Below are 19446 nucleotides of genomic sequence, written 5' to 3' on the forward strand. Positions count from 1 at the left end.
ATTCTTGGAACAGATAAACTGGCAACAACCAAAGAAGCATTACTACAAATCAGAAGCTACAAATATACCGAGTTCTGCTTTGAGTATGCTCTTACACGGACCTGAATCCTGTGCATGGAAAGGCTTGATTAATGACACACTTCGCCAAGGCAGAGTGGCAATGCTCCAAACTAAATTTGGCCGCAAAGTTTTTTCAGGGTCAGGTGCAGGGAACATAAACTCCTGAAAGTTAACATTCTGCTAGCAAATGTAATTCAGTGTCAGAAGTGGTTTTATTTTTCGAGAGAAGCGTGACATTGACGATGTTGTTTTCTTTTTCTGTGCTACAGCCTTGACCTAATGAAATGTAATGCAACCATTGAAAAATACTACTACAAAGAAGGACCCAATTAAATATTAATGCCACTAGCATTAACACGGATCTTTTCGGTCTGGAGTTTGTATGGTATAATCAAAGGCTTGGGGAGTGCTCTCCTTTCTCTTTTTCAAAAAGTACACCAGTGTTTCCTCACACACACAATGCCTCAAGATAAAGTTGTTATATATATGTTCCCTACTATATGTTATTGTTTCTTACATAATGAGTTATCCATACATTTACTAGTAGATAGCATATTAACCAGAAGATTTGGAACTTAATTCAGATCGCAAAAGATTAAATTTACTTTACATACATTTAGCATCAACTTTTTAATATAATACACGCACATACTGTCTTTAAATTGGGAATAGCACTTTATTAATCAATTCAGATCTTCACTGTTATAGCAGTGAGAAACAGCGATGAAGGCAACTAACATACATCCTCTGATTTCTGTCACCTGCTACTTTCCACCCTTTAACCAACAGAGGAGACTAAGCTCTGCACTGAGACTTGGCGCGGGTCTCAGCGGGAATACTGCAAGCTCTCCGGTATCCAGGAAGTCACGTGGGTTGCTGTTGCCCAGCACCTGTCTGACTTCAAACCCACCCGAGCCCAGCAGCACTCCACTGTTCTGCTGCTTAGGGATCCCCACTCAGTCAGATAATGACATAGCTAGATTTGAACCAGCAATCAGAACTATATAGCTCACCCTGCCCTCAAAGCAGATGCCTTTACCAGCTCAACCATTTGGGAACCCTCTTATTTTGTATGTTTTTTTTTTTTTAACGTATATCTAGAGATAATACTGTATATTATACAAATCCCAAACAGGATCAAAGGTATTGAGCTAAAATATACATTTATGAAAAAACAAAAATCTGATCATTTTGTGGGGGTACGAAATAGTATTGTAAATAAGACAATAATCAACTGTCTTATCGAAAAAAACTGAATAGAATCAGGCATTTTCTGCCTCTTTCCAAAAATCAGCAAATGGCAGTAACAATGGGTTTGAAAGCCACTTGCTCCAATAAAGCATAATTGTTTCACAAGAGTAAGGTGACGATCAGAGGATCATGAAAAAATTACACATTCTCACTGGCAGTTAATTAACCATACAAGGAACCCTTCAAATATATTCTCTTCTGTTAAGAATGATTACTATGCAGGCCTACTGATGTCAATATCACAGCCATTGAAATCGTTCCTTTCCCCACTAATTGAAGGCTGTAAAGCTCTTGTGCCAAGGTTTTGGTCCCAAAGAGCTAATTTATTACTGTAAGGATATTTTATTTCTTTAGTCATTGCAGCCACAACACTTAGCAAATCAGCATTTCCTGTTAAGGGATTCTTAAACCTACATTTCTACTATAGATTTGTACCTTGTAACTTTCATTAGATTAAGATTAATACATCCATTACTTACAATACTTGTTTGCCTTTTCCAATTGTTTGTGAATTCCCCTTAACTGACAAAATACACGATGTGCGTTATGAATTTGAATACACTGCGTGTCAACTTTAGCTACACAAAATAGAATAATTGTGGACAGTAACCTTTTGTCCTTAATAACAATGCCACAAAATACACTGGTAATGATTTAAACATTTTAAGTGTATTTAAATATATTATTTTGGTGAACTTCAGCTTTAACTGACTGCCTTATTTTCTACACTGACATTAGTTTAATTTTACCCACAATCGTCACCAATTTGTAAATATTTCCATTCTAATAAAATTATTTTAAAGCAGCCCTCAGATCCTATAAAGTTCACAGTTTACAGTATAATGGAATGCTATATCCTGAGGGGTCAAGGGAGGGTTCACAAACATTACTATCTCTTCATCTTGTAGACGGATAAATCTTTTAGCCCATACCTAAGTGTACAGTAAAGGCTACGACATCTGTTCCCAATTAAGCAAAAACGTCACTTAAAACTTACTTCATGCAACTTGGAACCATGTGCTTCCACTTCATGCACAGCAGAAAAATCCAAAGAGCCCTTGTAGTCTGTTTTCATTTCTCGTACTCCATCTAAAAGAATATCTCGTAGCATCTGGTAGTTTGGCCTTTCATCATATCCCAAGGTTTTAACACAGCATAAAAACGTGGCTACTTCCCCTAAGGGTAGATAAAAGAGCAATGTTTGGTTACTGAAGTGCTGTATTGAACTGTTCTCTAGCCAGTGGCCTCAGGGCCAGACTCATTTCTGCACGTGACTATACACTAGCTCTTGAGCCCAGCTCTATAAACGGAGTACATTATTCTGTGAGAAAAATGCTCAGTCTCCTGATCGTTTCAACATTTTCCAGGAGCAAAACGAGTCATGGCAGAATCTGTGAATTGTAACTACAACTTCTTCAGCGATATGCAAAGACAGTTACTGCTTCTAGCATGCGCCATTGCTGGTTTACAGTACAATGTTTGAGAGCAACTTACTTAAATTTGCTTTAAAAATACAATGTAAATTTAAAATACTAAATTACTTTTCAGCTTTGTGGATATGCTTAAATCACACACATCTTCATGTCCAGCTTTAGTTAATTCTGCCAGGTCATGTCCAAGTATCATATAATATGTTTAATAGTGTAAAGGATATCAAACCTGATGTACAATATATAAAGCTGGGAGATGCAAGTAACCTAAACAGATTTGTCATTATTTGTCTTCCAAGGCATGCCTTTATGCCTAAGTTCATTTTAAAGAAAGATTTTTAAATTATCACCTGCCAATTAAAGATTTTATCAACCCAAAGCAAAAATGTCACCCTTTTTCAAATTAAATTTGTGTGTAAAATCGTATAGCACAGGCTGTTAGTTTTATACTCAGTTTTAGCACTGTAGTGAGCAATTAACTTTCACTTCCATAATTCCACTTGCTCAACTAAAGTACTCCTGTGAGAATTATAGCATTACAGCAGCGCAATAAGGAATCTTTGTGGGCTACTATATTTATGTTTCTGAAATTGTACATTTCAGGCAGGCCTGTGGACAATTAGATGTTAGTCAGTGACAACAAAACTGGATAATCATGTAAAATATTACAAAAATAAGTCCTTCAGCCTCACAAAACGTAAAAGACTCATTTACGAAGGTTTTAATATCGCTTTAAGTAAAAAAGCTTTAAAAAGGGAGGAGGAGGAGGAGGAGGAGTGGGGAGACTGAACATTGAAGTTGCTTTCAGGCTAGCCAACATGCAGGGAATGGCTTTGCAACATAAATAACCTCTCAGCACAGGTTCAACCAACTGCTGGCAATCACATTATCCAGCTGTCACAGAAACACAAAGCACTGTGGAGATGAGAAAGCCCTTTGCAAAGAAAGTAAATTATAAAAGATTTTGTGCAACACTACCATTTTAATTTGTGCATCTCATTGCAACTTTCTTGTAAGATGTCATGACATTGAAACTGATGAAAACGGTGTGTTGCAACGTATGTGTTTGTTTGAGGGTTTTTTTTTGTCTGTACTTAATTTTAGCCTTCATAAAAGGATACAAATATTCTATATATAACGCCTAAGGAAGGGAGTTTACTGTATCTTTAAGTTGAATGTATATCACATGCACATTTTTAAATTCAAGACATTATTGATGCATGTTTTAGTCTTATCTTGAAAGTCCAGCTGTCACTGCTCTCCTCACAAGGTTGTGAAATAAGGCATAATCATACTTCATGAATCCCCTTGAGAGGAATATTCCACCCTGGCGCCCTCATAATCAGCCTCTCTCTCATGTAAAATATTACATAACAATTCAAAAGAAATTATTTTTCTATACAGTTTCTAGATTTTGAAATGCATTTTCTGTTAGGTTATGTGATTAGAAAGCAAACTGTGCATGGCGGCATCAATAGCTTGTGAGGATCCTTTGCTTCCTGTCCTCATGGTGTCCCAACCTGTGCCTTGTGATAAGGTCTACCTTCGTCTTATGATCTCATAATCTTTCATTCTGGGATTCCTGAGGAAATACACTTACCACAGTTGGTTCCAGAGGTTGAACACTGCATTACTGAATCCGGAAGGTTTTCCATAAGCCTAAAAGGAAAATGAGAATCCAAGTCAACAAATACTTTCCATCAACCATCAGAAAGCTACTTATTTGCAATGACAAAGGGTTTACGTAAACAACTGTATTGAGTAGCAGTGGCATTTATAGTGTGTACACACTCAAAGGCACTTTATATTTAAACCACATAGTGGGCTACCATTTCAAGTAATATCGGTAATACCAAGCACACGGACTAGCTAGCCTGTGAAATGAGTGGCGTAGCAGTCAAAAGTTAACTTTCAAATTCAATCAACTGAAATCTTTACAGCTCTCTCTAAAATCAATCAGATTTCAACAAAATCTGAAAAGATAAATAAATTGGTGTAGTTCAATAAACTGTATTAAAGTAAATGAATCACCAAACAGCAGTGCTACAAATGAAGGGTATGATTGCATTCAACTACAACCATAATCACTTTTATCATTTTGCATCCAAAACACGACCAACTTTGTCTTTGCACAACAGAACAGCATTATAAAGGCTAGTTATGACTAAATAATGTATTAAAAGAGAGTCGACATGGTTGTGTGTCTATATAAATATATAAGGGCTATCAAGGCAGGGAATCCATTTACATTTTTTTAAACATTGTATGCAAGTTTTCCAACCTTTGAAGCAAAACGGCAAGATAATATAACCACATGGTATTTTGAGATTAACCACACCGAATGATAACTGGATCAAATTCAATGATTTGCATGAAAAGCAAACACACAGGCACTTTTCATCTACCTCACTCTGATCATTTAACTAATCTTAATATGATATGTTCCTGTGGACGAGCACTGTTGATTCCCATCGCTTCCCTGGGGGCTCTGGGGAGGTGCAAACATCCAGTAATGGTCAAACATCGGCTTAACTTACTTTGGTGTTCTGCACTATTAACACTCCCTCAACAATCTGTCAAGTTATGGAAAGCCGTCTTTGTATTTGTCTTATCTTCAGCTGCCCTCTGTTTGTTTTATTGTAAAACTAAGTGTGATGAAGTATGTGATGTATTTGCAGAGTATTATTTCACTGTGCGATACATTAATTAGAATTCTTTGCACACAAATCTGAAGAAAGTAAAATAAACTTCCTTTAGATTTATTTTCATTATGTTTATGTCCAAATTCAAAAAGTACTTATCCAGTCTCCATGAGCCGCTAAGAAAAATGGAACGTGAGGCACTGGATTATGAATTACATTAAAATGTTTGGATTATGGCCCAGGATACATGGACTCTGCATTTCTATTTGTGTTGTTGTTTAGAAAACATGCACCGAACGGTACTTTGTTTTTGCTTCCTGGACGAGCGTGGGGTTCCTCAGGGTGTGCTCCCAGGGTAGCTTTCCACACATCCAGTGCAGCATGCAGTAGCCAAGGATTTCAAGGTCAGTCCGTCTGGAGGGTGCTGGGGAATTAAGAGCAAGGGGAGAAGAAAGGATGAAGGATTAGAACCTGTTCTCAAGACGTAAAATGGCTTTGATTAAAGTCCTGTGGATGAAATACGCAAAAGCCGAGGAGGCACAGCGCCGTGTTTATTCAGCTGCATCTGCAGTATAACGCCCACCTTTTTGGCCTTGGTTCACAGACAGGCTTGTGACTGGTTGGAGTTGAAAGAAAGGGTCAGTTTCCTTCACCTTCCCAACCTCATCCTTCCTCCGTCTGGCTTGTCACATGAACTTGATCCCCATGGCCTCTGACATGATCCAGACAGCCCATAACCCAGCTCCGACACTTTCTCAAAGAGCCAAGTAGTAAAACAAAGAAATAAATGTCTGCTGCTAAATTGCTAACACATGTTCCAGGAAGTCCATGGGGTCTGAATCGGCCATATAGAGACCCCAAATGCAGACTAAACACTGAAGACCTTTCCTGTTCCTCCACATGAATGTGGAAAGTTGGAAGACATTACAAAACTGCCATCTAGTGTAAACCAAATTTTATATATCCATTTTGTTTTCTCCATTTCTTAGATCTTTGAAATATAGAAAAAAAAATAGTTTCTAGTTCTCCCAATTCTTAATTTATTTCAAGTACTCATATTTTCTACAATTGCTTTGTTTTAATGGCTGTAAATCATCAGTAAATGAAAAAAAAAAAAGTTCACATTGCAGGATTTGTCAGCTTTCAATGCCACAATATCTGACATATGCATAATTTTTTAATATTGCACATAAAAAAATACCATAATTTTTGCATTACAAGGTTAGTGGATCTCAGTAAGAAGCAGATTGGCCAAGGCCATTGAAATAAATAACAGAACCACTCCACTCCACTGCAAAATTGCAAAGACACATGTAGGAAAAAACTAAAACAAATACCTTATATATATATATATATATATATATATATATATATATATATATATATATATATATATATATATATATACACACACACACATACACACACACCAACAGATTTCCTTCAAGCACTTTCAGAAGAGAACGTGAGAGTGATGACAAAGTTAAAAACATCGAATGGAAGCAGCTCTAAAAGGATTAAAATCTAATAACCATGCAGTCAAGTACATTTCATACATTGTACTTTTATAGGTTATAGATGCTGCACTTCATGTCAACTGATGAAAATAACAATGTGTATTGCAGACCCAAACTAAAATAAGCATCTACCTGAATGGAGCTTTCACACATATCGAGGTTTACTGAAAAGTTTTTTGTTAACAACTTTAATGTTGCCAACACAGTGTTTAATGAACTGTTTAAAATCACACAAAAAAGTTTCTACAGTGGAAGAACAATAATCTAAAAAATGTAATAATAATAATGCATACTAAGAAAGGTTTTACTTAAAAAAATAAAAATGTACATGACTGGGCAATGAAAATGCAGAAGCGTCAGAAAAATAATGATTTAGATGGAGTTTGTTTCTCCTGCAGAAAGCTCCTTTAAAATCCTATTGATCTACTAATGGGAAAAACAGGCTGAAAACTGCACCATGCTATTATTTACTGCTTGATTTCTGTACAACAGTCAACACTTTCAGATAAGTAATTTGCAAATAGCACTTCGAGAGGTTTTTAAATTCACTGGCTTATTTGTCTAACACCAGAGACCAGGCATCAAGCTGACTGATTTAATTAGGTTCTGAAGTCGCTCAACTGAACTAGCACAACAAACGGTACGTGGGCATTGATTTGTTTTAGGCCTGAAATAACAGGTACTTTTTTTCTTTTTCTTTTTTTTTTTTACGATTTCTGTAAAATTGATTTCCATAAAACACTCATACTCTGGAATAAGTATGTATGTTCTGTAGACGGCTTTTAGCAGACTCAGCACTCAAAATTAGAGATGGAGGTTTATGGTTAAGGTTATTTTGATGTACTCAGTGAATTATAAATAGTGAGGTAAGAATCTCCATCATGCTTAGGTGTTACTCAGAAATGTAAATATATTTTAACCAAACTTTCCATTAAATGCTTCAATTTTAGTTTTGTTTTTATAAAAATAAACAGTAATGTTAATCTGAAGAAATAATTAATGTGAAATGTATCACTTCTACCTTGTATGTTTAGACTTTGCTACTAAATTTGTGAATATGTTGCCACTTTTCTCAAATTTTCTCAAATACATACCTGGAACAGAGACTGGTGTTTTTCAAGAAATCAGGGTTTTAGAAAGAACAATAAAAGTTAATAAAACACACATTTATAAAAAGGAAACACCTTCTGTGGATATATTGCAGTTTGTAACTGCAATGGTGTATATATAACCATCAGCCTATATCGATCCACTCCAAATGAAGGCCTCCCCAAGATGTTTCCACTTGCTTCGATCTATAGCTTCTCTTTTCCATATCAGACCTGCACATTTTATTTCATCTTCCCATCTTTTATGTGGTGTACATTCACTAGCTTATTCTGTCCATCTTTGATCTATTGTTCTTGCAATGATTAGATTTCCTTTCGGATTTGTTGTCCACGGTAAATATAACTTTTGACTTATTTGAGTATCCGTTGATCTACTTACATTTTCTTACATTTAACAAAGCTCTAAACCATAACTTTTGTTTTACTAAGGTTCATTTTAAGTCCACTTTTTTTGCTTGCTTCCGAGAGATCTTAAATTTGAAGCTGCAGGTCTTCAGGTGTTTTTACAAATATGACAACATCATCCACAAATCGTAAGTTTCTCAAATAAGCTCTATTTAACCTGATTATTTTCTCTTCCCAGTCCAAGGTTTTAAACACGTCTTCAATAGCTGCCATAAAGAGTTTTGGAGAGATTGTGTACTTGGTGTACTCCTTTGTAAAGATCTGGATCTTGTCAGTGTCTTGGTGGAGTCGGATTGTTGTTGATATATTGAATAAGAGTTATAAGGTCATTCAATGTTTAGGTTTTTTAGAGCCCTGATGACTGTGTTTATATATTAAATCAAATGCTTTCTTATAGTCAACAAACCCAAGGCAAAGAGGAACATAGAAAAATAAGATAATTAAATACAGTCAAGACCTCAAATCAAACATTAATGTAATTGAGCTGTGCAAAACTTTAAGGAGACTTATTACTGAAGATGTAAGAAAGTTTAACGACAACCAAATTAAAGAAATCATTGAAACTTATGGGAATATCGAAAATGCAAGACAATGCCTCCAAATAGGAATTAATCCAATCATTGCCCTGAAAAATGATGTTGGCACAACAATCAAAAAATGAAATGCGATTATAAGAAAAGTGGAAGAATTCTACAAAAACCTATATAGTAGTGATGACAGCAGTAAAGAGGAGGAAGAGGTCTCAACGAACACAAGTGAAATACCAGATGTGATTCCAGGAGAAGTAGGCTATGCCATAAAGAAGATGAAAAATAGAAAAGCACCTGGAGCAGAGAGAATCACCGTGGAGATCCTGAAAGAAGCTTGAGAAGAAATGGATAAGATTCTGGCAAAGCTTTTCACAGAGTGTCAGAAATAAACAAATACCAGGTAAGTGAAACAAGGCAACTGTCATTCTCCTTCACAAGAAATGAGACAAAGAAGAGCTGAAGAACTATAGGCCCATTAGTCTACTTCCCATCTTTTACAGTGCCTTGTGAAAGTATTCACCCTTCTTGGCATTTTTCCTATTTTGTTGCCTTACAACCTGGAATTAAAATAGATTTTTGGGGGGTTTGTATCATTTCATTTACACAACATACCTACCACTTTGAATATGCAAAATATTGTTTATTGTGAAACAAACAAGAAATAAGACATAAAAACAGAAAACGTGAGCGTGCATAACTATTCACCCCCGCAAAGTCGATGCTTTGTAGTGCCACCTTTTGCAGCAATTACAGTTGCAAGTCTCTTGGGGTATGTCTCTATAAGCTTGGCACATCTAGCCACTGGGATTTCTGCCCATTCTTCAAGGCAAAACTGCTCCAGCTCCTTCAAGTTGGATGGGTTCCGCTGGTATACAGCAATCTTTAAGTCATACCACAGATTCTCAATTGGATTGAGGTCTGGGCTTTGACTAGGTCTTCAAAGACATCTAAATGTTTCCCCTTAAACCACTCGAGTGTTGCTTTAGCAGTATGCTTAGGGTCATTGTCCTGCTGGAAGGTGAACCTCCATCCCAGTCTCAAATCTCTGGAAAACTGAAACCGGTTTCCCTCAAGAATTTCCCTGTATTTAGCACCATCCATCATTCCTTCAATTCTGACCAGTTTCCCAGTCCCTGCTGATGAAAAACATCCCCACAGCATGATTCTGCCACCACCATGCTTCACTGGTGATCTCGGGGTGATGAGAGGTGTTGGGTTTGCACCAGACATAGCGTTTTCCTTGATGGCCAAAAAGCTCAATTTTAGTCTCATCTGACCAGAGTACCTTCTTCCATATGTTTGGGGAATCTCCCACATGCCTTTTGGTGAACAGCAAACGTGTTTGCTTATTTTTTCTTTAAGCAATTGCTTTTTTCTGGCCACTCTTCCGTAAAGCCCAGCTCTGTGGCGTGTACAGCTTTAAGTGGTCCTATGGACAAATACTCCAATCTCCACTGTGGAGCTTTGCAGTTCCTTCAGGGTTATCTTTGGTCTCTCTGTTGCCTCTCTGATTAATGCCCTCTTTGCCTGGTCCATGAGTTTTGGTGGGTGGCCCTCTCTTGGCAGGTTTGTTGTGGTGCCATATTCTTTCCATTTTTTAATAATGGATTTAATGGTGCTCCGTGGGATGTTCAAAGTTTCTCCCTTGCTCAGTGGTGTTGCAGACTCTGGGGCCTTTCAGAACAGATCAGATCATGTGACACTTAGATTGCACACATGTGTACTTTATTTAACTAATTATGTGACTTCTGAAGGTAATTGACTGCACCAGATCTTATTTAGGGGCTTCGTAGCAAAGGGGGTGAATACATATGCACGCACTATTCAGTTTTAATATATATATATTTTTTAAAAACAAGTTATTTTTTTCATTTCACCAGTTTGGACTATTTTGTGTATGTCCATTACATGAAATCCAAATAAAAATCAATTTAAATGACAGGTTGTAATGCAACAAAATAGGAAAAACGCCAAGGGGGATGAATACTTTTGCAAGTCACTGTATAGAGTATTTACAAAGATGGAACACATCGCCTTCAAAACACCCTGGACTGCACCCAACCAAGAGAACAAGCAGGATTCAGAGGTGGAACGATATAGCACGATGGATCATATACATTTTGTCAGAGAAGTATTGGAAAGATGCAGAGAATATATTAAAACAAAGTGATACTGCACACATTAGTGTATTGCCTACAGAGCAAAACAATAAATAGAACAAAACCAAAAAGAAACACTCAAAGGTTTATTTCCATTAAACGCGCACACACACACACACACACAATTACATCATTAAATTATGCATCACCATCAGTAAAATTCCAACTTGTGTTCATCAATAAAGGTAAATTAAAACAGATTCCAGCCTGGTCTAGAGTATTTTACAAACCTAATACTGTAGCTGCAGTATATCTCAAGAGAAATTACATATTGACTGCGTTCATCAACAAGAGAAATTTCTGTTGGAATCTATAGCTTGCATTGATCTAAAAAATCCCTTTAAACACCGCTAACAATGTTATGAGTTGAAAAATACCTCCAATAGAAAAATATGTATAATACTAGTGTTTATTGCCCTCATGGAAAGGGTTTAATAAAGCCTATTTATAACAGAACAAGTAATTTAAAAAACAAATCACTGAAATTGAGGGTTTCATTCACTCTGTTCTGTTTTTCTATACCATGCGGCTATGTATGCGCTTTGTGTAACCTATAATTTCTATTCATAGTTTCTTAAGTAGCGAATTCAGTGGAAATGTTTTTAGCAGGTTGAAATTATCCATACATTTTCTTTCTAAGGGACGGAAATATGAAAATATTTCATAACCTAATTTAAAGAAAATATTGTGGTTACTGTGTTTTTTTGGAAAGATAAATAACATGCCATGGATTTTCCCAATAAAAAGCCTATTCTTAAAGATGATCAAACAATGTTTACAACTTTAAGTATGTGATATTTCACATTTTATCCTTGACCATCCTCAATCAAACTCAGCTACAAAGAACAGTTTTTATTGTTCAATGTTTTTATTGACCCTTTAAAAACTATATACATTTAATAAAACATAGATAAAGGTATTCATTGGGTTTACACTGAAGTCAGTAATTTCAAAATATTGTTTCAGTGACCATTTTAAAATGCCAAAACCCCTTTTAGTGTTCATGGCAGACATTTACGAAATATTGTAAAGAATGGCTATTATATTTTGAAATACTTTATGTAAGAAATGTGGTCATTTTTTAAATATAATTTTCACAAATATAAAAGGAGCATTAAAGCAAATGGCCCATCAAATAATTAAATTTTGACACTGGCATAAAACTAACATGAATAACCATAATTTGAAACAGTGTCATTTTTAAGACCAAACGTTTATAAGGCAATGTTATATTGATTAGTTACACCTTAAAACATAGTTTTCATATGCTGCACAGTACCTATGACTGAGAATGTGAATCTGGTAACTGATAACCCCTCAAATTCTCCATGTTGTAACGACCTATTAGCTCAAGAGAAAAGTCTGTTCCTAGCATTTCTGACAGGAAACTAAACCTCCCTAAATTATTAAATACAAACAGTGAGTTAGGTATGATTCAGGCTTTTGGTTATCCAAAATGTGGCAACCATGGAAACACATTTATACCAAGTGAGTAGTAAAGAAGCACCTTCAAGGACAAGAGTACTTGTCAGTAGCTTTCTGAGGATTCACAAAGGAAATATTGTGGATGGTCTCAGTGGGGATAAATTTACATTCAACAGCAACTCGTATCAATGTTAAACTCAGGAGTGTTAATCAAGGATACATAAGGAGCAAAGCTATTTAATTCTGTGACCTCTTGCACGTGAAATAATCAGGAGGTCATTGTACACTCTTATAGAGAAGTGGAGAAAAAGCGTATTTTCCACCATAGCTCTTCTGGTTATAGCTTGAACCAGTTACACATTAAAATACAACTGTAACAGGAGTTTTAATCCTCAGTCGACTCCGATTACAATTTTTCAGCAATAATATGAAATACTGATGATTTTTTGTGTGAATTGCTCGAACCAAATCATCATCACTTGAAAGCAATGCTCTTTACAGCCCTATCCAATCTACCCCAATGACTGGTGCTGAAATTAGTTTTGGTATGATATGTATACATACGTTATTTGTATTATGAATTCATATTTGTCTGATCTATACACTACATCACCAAAAGTACTGGGTTAACAGACATGACTGTTCATAACTGTATTCAAAAGGGTACAGGTCTACCCTTCTACTAATCATTGCGGCTGTCCAAGAAGCCACATTTCCCAACCATCCTCAAAGATTGAAAGAGGAAAACCATGCCTTTTCTCTCGCAGCACAGAGACATTGATCTCTGCAGTCTCTTCAACATTCACTGTTCAAGTTCACCCCCAATGGTGCGCTATGGGATTGCAATCAAGACATCTGCAGCCCTTGTACTGGTTTGCAAGGCTGTTCTCCTCCAACCTTTTCATTCTCCTTCCTTTTCAGAGCTTTGTGACATTATGTGTTATTGTTGTGGTTGATTTGTAGACCCTCACCTTCAAATTTGATCAAAACTGACAAGACATCCACAATTGCTACTCTGAGTTGTACAGCCCATTTCTCAAGATGACTACAGTCTTCTATCTACCTGAATTCATACAGTCAAGGCAAGACATGAATAGACACCATATTCTAGAATAAGGCAGGTCAATGCAAGAACCCCTATGCATTGACTTGGTTCTGTGCTGTACTGTGATTTAACAACACTTTTGTCACTCTACTGGGCCTGGAAAGTCTGACACATTTTTAAAATAACAATTTAAATACAGAAATGTATTCAGTTTTATGTCAAAGTGCACACTCTTTGAGCACACAAAGAAAGGGTGTTGAAAGTGTAGTGGCTGTGTATCAGCTAGGCCAAGATTTCAACAGCAATCAACAAAAATGATTTTATTAAATTTTTTCCTCAAACATAACATTAGAATTGACTTTTTCTTGCTGCTGACATTGCAGCTTGTACTATTGTATTGTATTGATTGTGAACAACTCAGCTATTAGGGGGATGTTGCACTATATATTCTCAATATTGAGCTCCGCCACTGTCTACGGCTGTTTCAGGTCTAGTATCGGCTTTGAGCACCAGTCTAATAAACATCAAAGGTTTAATTAATGGTAAATGAATACAAGACACAGGTTATGACTTTAACTAATTAGGGAATTGTTGAATTAAGTCTGCCTTGGAATGCAAGGCAGAAAGATCAATATCCAATAAAAAGACTATGTATGTAATTTGCCAGCAAATGTGTTTCCGATATCATCAAAAGGAGTTTAAATAAGAGATATGAGAGGCTACAGCTCGAATGGGTTTAAAACAAAACAAGACAAAACAATATTAGCCTAATCAGACAGAAAAGGGTCTGCCACTTTAATTATTAATGAATTTATACTGGGCACAATACCAGGGATATACCCAGACATATGTGTATCACATTTCAAAATGCTTCTACAAAATGTACGTAGCCGTTATTGTTAATGTTAAGCACAAAAAGGGTTGAAAATCTCACATGATACTTTTAAGCAGCTGTGATCGAGGATGATGAGGTGTAGACATGAAAGACAGCCATACAGTAAAACAAAGAGCTTGATTTCATTAAACCTAACTGCCAATCACAAATGGCAATCCCAGTTCTTGATGGAGGATTTCCAGCCTGAAGTAAAAGACTACACTGGAAAAAAAGCCACTCAAGTTTGTAATTTGTGATTGGTGGGTGAATCAAAGTGTTTATTTAATCCAGGCCAAAGTCTCCCTTTAAAATTACATTTGAAATTATATTGAAACCAACATATGAATTCCTTTGAGTATTAATAAATTAGTATTTTTTTTTCTAAATGTATAAAACCAAAGTCACATGTGAAGAACAAATGTATCCTACCTAGTCCTTTGTGAGCATCAATGCTTGTGTACTCAATTGTTCCATTATGCCCTTTCTTTGGATTTTCTTTATATTCTTTGTGGATTCCTTCAGGGCAGTATCGATAAGATAGCCCATAGTCTGCAAGATACACCTGCAGAGCAAAGACAATACCAATGGGCTTTTCCCTCAATACATTTTGAATTCCCCCAGGTTAATTGCACATCGAGCGTTTTTTATACTTCTTCTTGCAAAAATGTACATCAGAATATGTCACATATGCAGTCAGATCTTTTAACCACCATGCCTGTTTCACAGAGCCCAGGTGAACAATAGGGGCTTCTAGCACCCTCACTCTTCCCTCTACAAATAAGACATTAAAATACTCAGGCATTCATCCGATTAATTTTGACAGAACATATACACTCACCTAAAGGATTATTAGGAACACCATATTAATACTGTGTTTGACCCCCTTTCGCCTTCAGAACTGCCTTAATTCTACGTGGCATGGATTCAACAAGGTGCTGAAAGCATTCTTTAGAAATGTTGGCCCATATTGATAGGATAGCATCTTGCAGTTGATGGAGATTTGTGGGATGCACATCCAGGGCACGAAGCTCCCGTTCCACCACATCCCAAAGATGCTCTATTGGGTTGAGATCTGGTGACTGTGGGGGCCAGTTTAGTACAGTGAACTCATTGTCATGTTCAAGAAACCAATTTGAAATGATTCGACCTTTGTGACATGGTGCATTATCCTGCTGGAAGTAGCCATCAGAGGATGGGTACATGGTGGTCATAAAGGGATGGACATGGTCAGAAACAATGCTCAGGTAGGCCGTGGCATTTAAACGATGCCCAATTGGTACTAAGGGGCTAAAGTGTGCCAAGAACACATCCCCCACACCATTACACCACCACCACCAGCCTGCACAGTGGTAACAAGGCATGATGGATCCATGTTCTCATTCTGTTTACGCCAAATTCTGACTCTACCATCTGAATGTCTCAACAGAAATCGAGACTCATCAGACCAGGCAACATTTTGTGAAATACTCAGACCAGCCCGTCTGGCACCAACAACCATGCCACGCTCAAAATTGCTTAAATCACCTTTCTTTCCCATTCAGACATTCATTTTGGAGTTCAGGAGATTGTCTTGACCGGGACCACACCCCTAAATGCATTGAAGCAACTGCCATTTGATTGGTTGGTTAGATAATTGCATTAATGAGAAATTGAACAGGTGTTCCTAATAATCCTTTAGGTGAGTGTATACTGTATGTCAGTTTTCGGAACATAGTACTTTGACAACCATTGCAAGAAAGAGAACCAACCTTCCTTGGGTCCTTGTAGCCAAGCAGAATATTTGAAGCCTTCATGTCAGCATGAACGTATTCATTCTCGTGAATATATTCCAGGATATCCACCTGGTGAAGGAAGAATGGGTCTTCAGACAAAATCAACTGCATTTATACCAGACATTTAATATACAATACTGTGCATTACTTATACACTGACATATAACAATTTAAAAAAGGGCATAATTATCAGCATGCAAACTGCAAACAGCATGTTTAACATTTCTGTCTGTTCCCTCAGTTAAAATAAAATCACAGTGCTTTGTTAACAGTAGAAGGAAACACAAATATTTGGCTAATTTCCAATGGGAAGCATTGTTTTCTGTACTGCTGACTTACCATTTGAGTGCCTAACTGGAGGACTGTCTCCCGCTTAAACTTCTTTCCATTACTTTCAAAGACTTTTTGCAAATCACTGCCCAGTCTGTCTATTGCCATGAATCGATATCTAAATATTCAAGAAGAAAAAAAAAATTACAGAAGATAATTATTATGGTTCCTTTTCTTTATCACTGTTAATTTGAATATCTATACAAAATCTGAAAAGCTTTACAATTTTGTTTTAAGAAACAATTGTTTTTACTCCTTTTGCTACACAACCTCTCAAGACTTTGCTTTTCATACTGGAAAACATATTCAATGTCAATGAAATGTAGATAGATACACACGGGTGACAAATTAAAGGAAAAACCTGAATAAATGAGTGGCGGAACATAACGAATGCAGATTCCTCCAAACAGGTGTACTGCATGATACAATTAAGCAATTAACATCCCATCATGCTCTGTTGCATGTATAAAAATGCTGAGCAGGCCCAGCTGACCTTGATTTTGGATCAAGAGGAAAGGATCTAAGTGTCTTTGAAAGAGGGGTCATTATTGGGGCACAAATGGCAGGAGCTTCAGTCACGCTTGTGTTCTGGACAAGTGGGCGAGTGCATGTGTGGCAACACCAAGAGAATGGTACTGGCCTGACTGCTTGACCCCTACAGTGAGGGGGTCCGGAGGCTCTGTTATGCTGTGGGGGGCATTTTCCTGGCATGGTTTGTGTCCACTTGTCCCCTTAGAAGGAAGGGTCACTGCAAATCATTACACAGTTATTCTGAGTGATCACCTTTATCATATGATGACACATTTCTATCCTGATGGGAGTGGTCTCTTCCAGGATGACTTTGCCCCATCCACAGAGCACGAGGGGTCACTGAATGGTTTGAGGAGTATGAAAATGATGTGAATCATATGCTATGGCCTTCACAGTCACCAGATCTCAACCCAATTGAACACCTATGGGAGATTTTGGACCGACGTGTTTGACAGCGCTCTCCACCACCATCATAAAAACACCAAATGAGGGAATATCTTGGGGAAGAATGGTGTTCCATCCCTCCAGTAGAGTTCCAGAGACACACATACTCTATGCCAAGTTGCATTGAAGCTGTTCTGGTGCCTTGTGGTGGCCAACACCTTACTGTGACACATTTTCCTTTAATTTGTCACCCGTCTGTGAAGCCAGCTTTCATATTGCTACCACAGAGAGAAAGGTTCCTCTTCTTAGTTTTTTATTTCAATTGGACAGGATCTGAGTTTTGTCTATATTTTCGACATTGTCTAACTCCAAAGGACCATAGTAGCAAAAAACAAGGACAGGAATATTTATATCAGATTTTGGATATCTCTCTTTATACAAAGCAAGACATAATTAATTTGTCACTGTTGTATCCCACACATCCCGCAATTCACAAGCTCACCGCCAGAGGTCATCATCGCCGGAATACTAACATTCCCCAGTAATCAGCCACTTAACATTCCTCGGCACCATGTGCACTTGATCTATCATCCTCAATCTCTTTGGACCAGCACTCTCCTTCACTGCCCTCTGCTCCCCACTGCTACACATATAAACCTCTCTGCGACTTCCATTCACTGCTAAGTCTTGTCTTCATTCCTGTTGCATTTCTAAGTATTCCCTTTGTTATTGATTGCCTGTTTACGATCTCCGCGTTTACCTCGACCACCAATTCCCGGATTCTCCCTACCAGCCTGTTCGCCTAATCATTGACTTGCCTTATCAACCATGACTTCTGTTTGCTGGCATGGACCCCAGCCTGTTCCTGACCACCTCTCACTCCGCACCTGGGTTCCCAGTCACGGCAGTCCTTCGTTACAGAAGACTTAGCCTAACAATGAACCCAGAGGGAGATGTCAAACATCAAAACCGTCATGGCAGCTCTTGATGCACGGTTAGGAGATCACGACACGAAGCTGCAACAGATTGCTGATGCCCTCAATCAACTGTTGCAGGGAACACCTCTAAGTGCTGTACCTGCACCTCCGGCAGCGACTGCAGCTCCCCCTGCAGTACCCATAGCGATGTCACGGTCTGTTCAACTTGCTATTCCGGAGAAATTTGATGGCACTCCTGACAGATGTGAGGGATTCCTACTGCAATGTTCTCTGTACTTTGTCAATCAGCACTCCGCATTCCTAGATGACGCTGCAAATATCGCGTTTGTCATCACCCTTTTGACAGGAAAAGTCTTGCAGTGGGTGTCAGCAGTGTGGAAACAGCAAGGGACCATCACATGCTCCTTGGGGACCCTCCTGGCTCATTTCAAAGATGTCTTCAACCATCCAGCTGAAGGGAGGGGTGCGGGTGAGCAGCTTCTGACCCTTTCCACAGGGCACCTCCTTGGCAGCGGATTATGCACTCCGGTTCAGGACTCTGGCTGCAAGCAGTGGTTGGAATGAACTTGCCCTGCTTGTCGTATTCAGACAGGGACTGCATATCGATGTGCAGTCAGAGCTGGCATGTCGGGATGAGGACCTGGGTTTAGAGGAGATCATCCAGCTGGCTGATCGGTTAGACAACCTCCTCAGGGCACAACGTCGTTCCACGATAGACTTCCCAGGTCAGCCTTCCAAAACCCCTCAAATGCCATGATCCAGTCCTAACTGTCCAATGCAACTAGGATGCAGGAGACTGACAACCGAGGAGAGATGTAGGAGATTACCACAGCACCTCTGCCATTACTGTGGCCAAGAGAAACACTTCTGTTTGTCCTGTTTGCCCAGGCTCACCACCTATTTCCTCCTTGAGTACAAGACAGTGTCCTCTGTTTACCCAGGCACATAGCATCATTCGTGTCAAGCTCACATGGGGAACTAACAGTGTGTATTGTTTACGTCTGCTTTGATTGACTCGACGTTGGCTGGGAACATAATCTCCAG

General features: G+C 38.0%; 1 protein-coding gene across 1 annotated transcript in view; it reads right to left on the minus strand.

The window, feature by feature from the left end:
• The window catches only part of vrk2 (VRK serine/threonine kinase 2), a 28286-nt gene that overhangs the window by 1706 nt on the left and 7134 nt on the right, over positions 1-19446 (minus strand). The window contains exons 6-11 of the mRNA XM_066697370.1: positions 16559-16667; positions 16196-16288; positions 14877-15009; positions 5687-5807; positions 4342-4400; positions 2309-2487 (exon numbers count right to left, since the gene is read on the minus strand). Of these exons, the coding sequence (XP_066553467.1) occupies positions 2309-2487; positions 4342-4400; positions 5687-5807; positions 14877-15009; positions 16196-16288; positions 16559-16667 (694 nt within the window). The remainder of the gene's footprint in view (positions 1-2308; positions 2488-4341; positions 4401-5686; positions 5808-14876; positions 15010-16195; positions 16289-16558; positions 16668-19446) is intronic.

Source organism: Amia ocellicauda, chromosome 23, assembly GCF_036373705.1.
Source record: "Amia ocellicauda isolate fAmiCal2 chromosome 23, fAmiCal2.hap1, whole genome shotgun sequence".
NCBI lineage: Eukaryota > Metazoa > Chordata > Actinopteri > Amiiformes > Amiidae > Amia > Amia ocellicauda.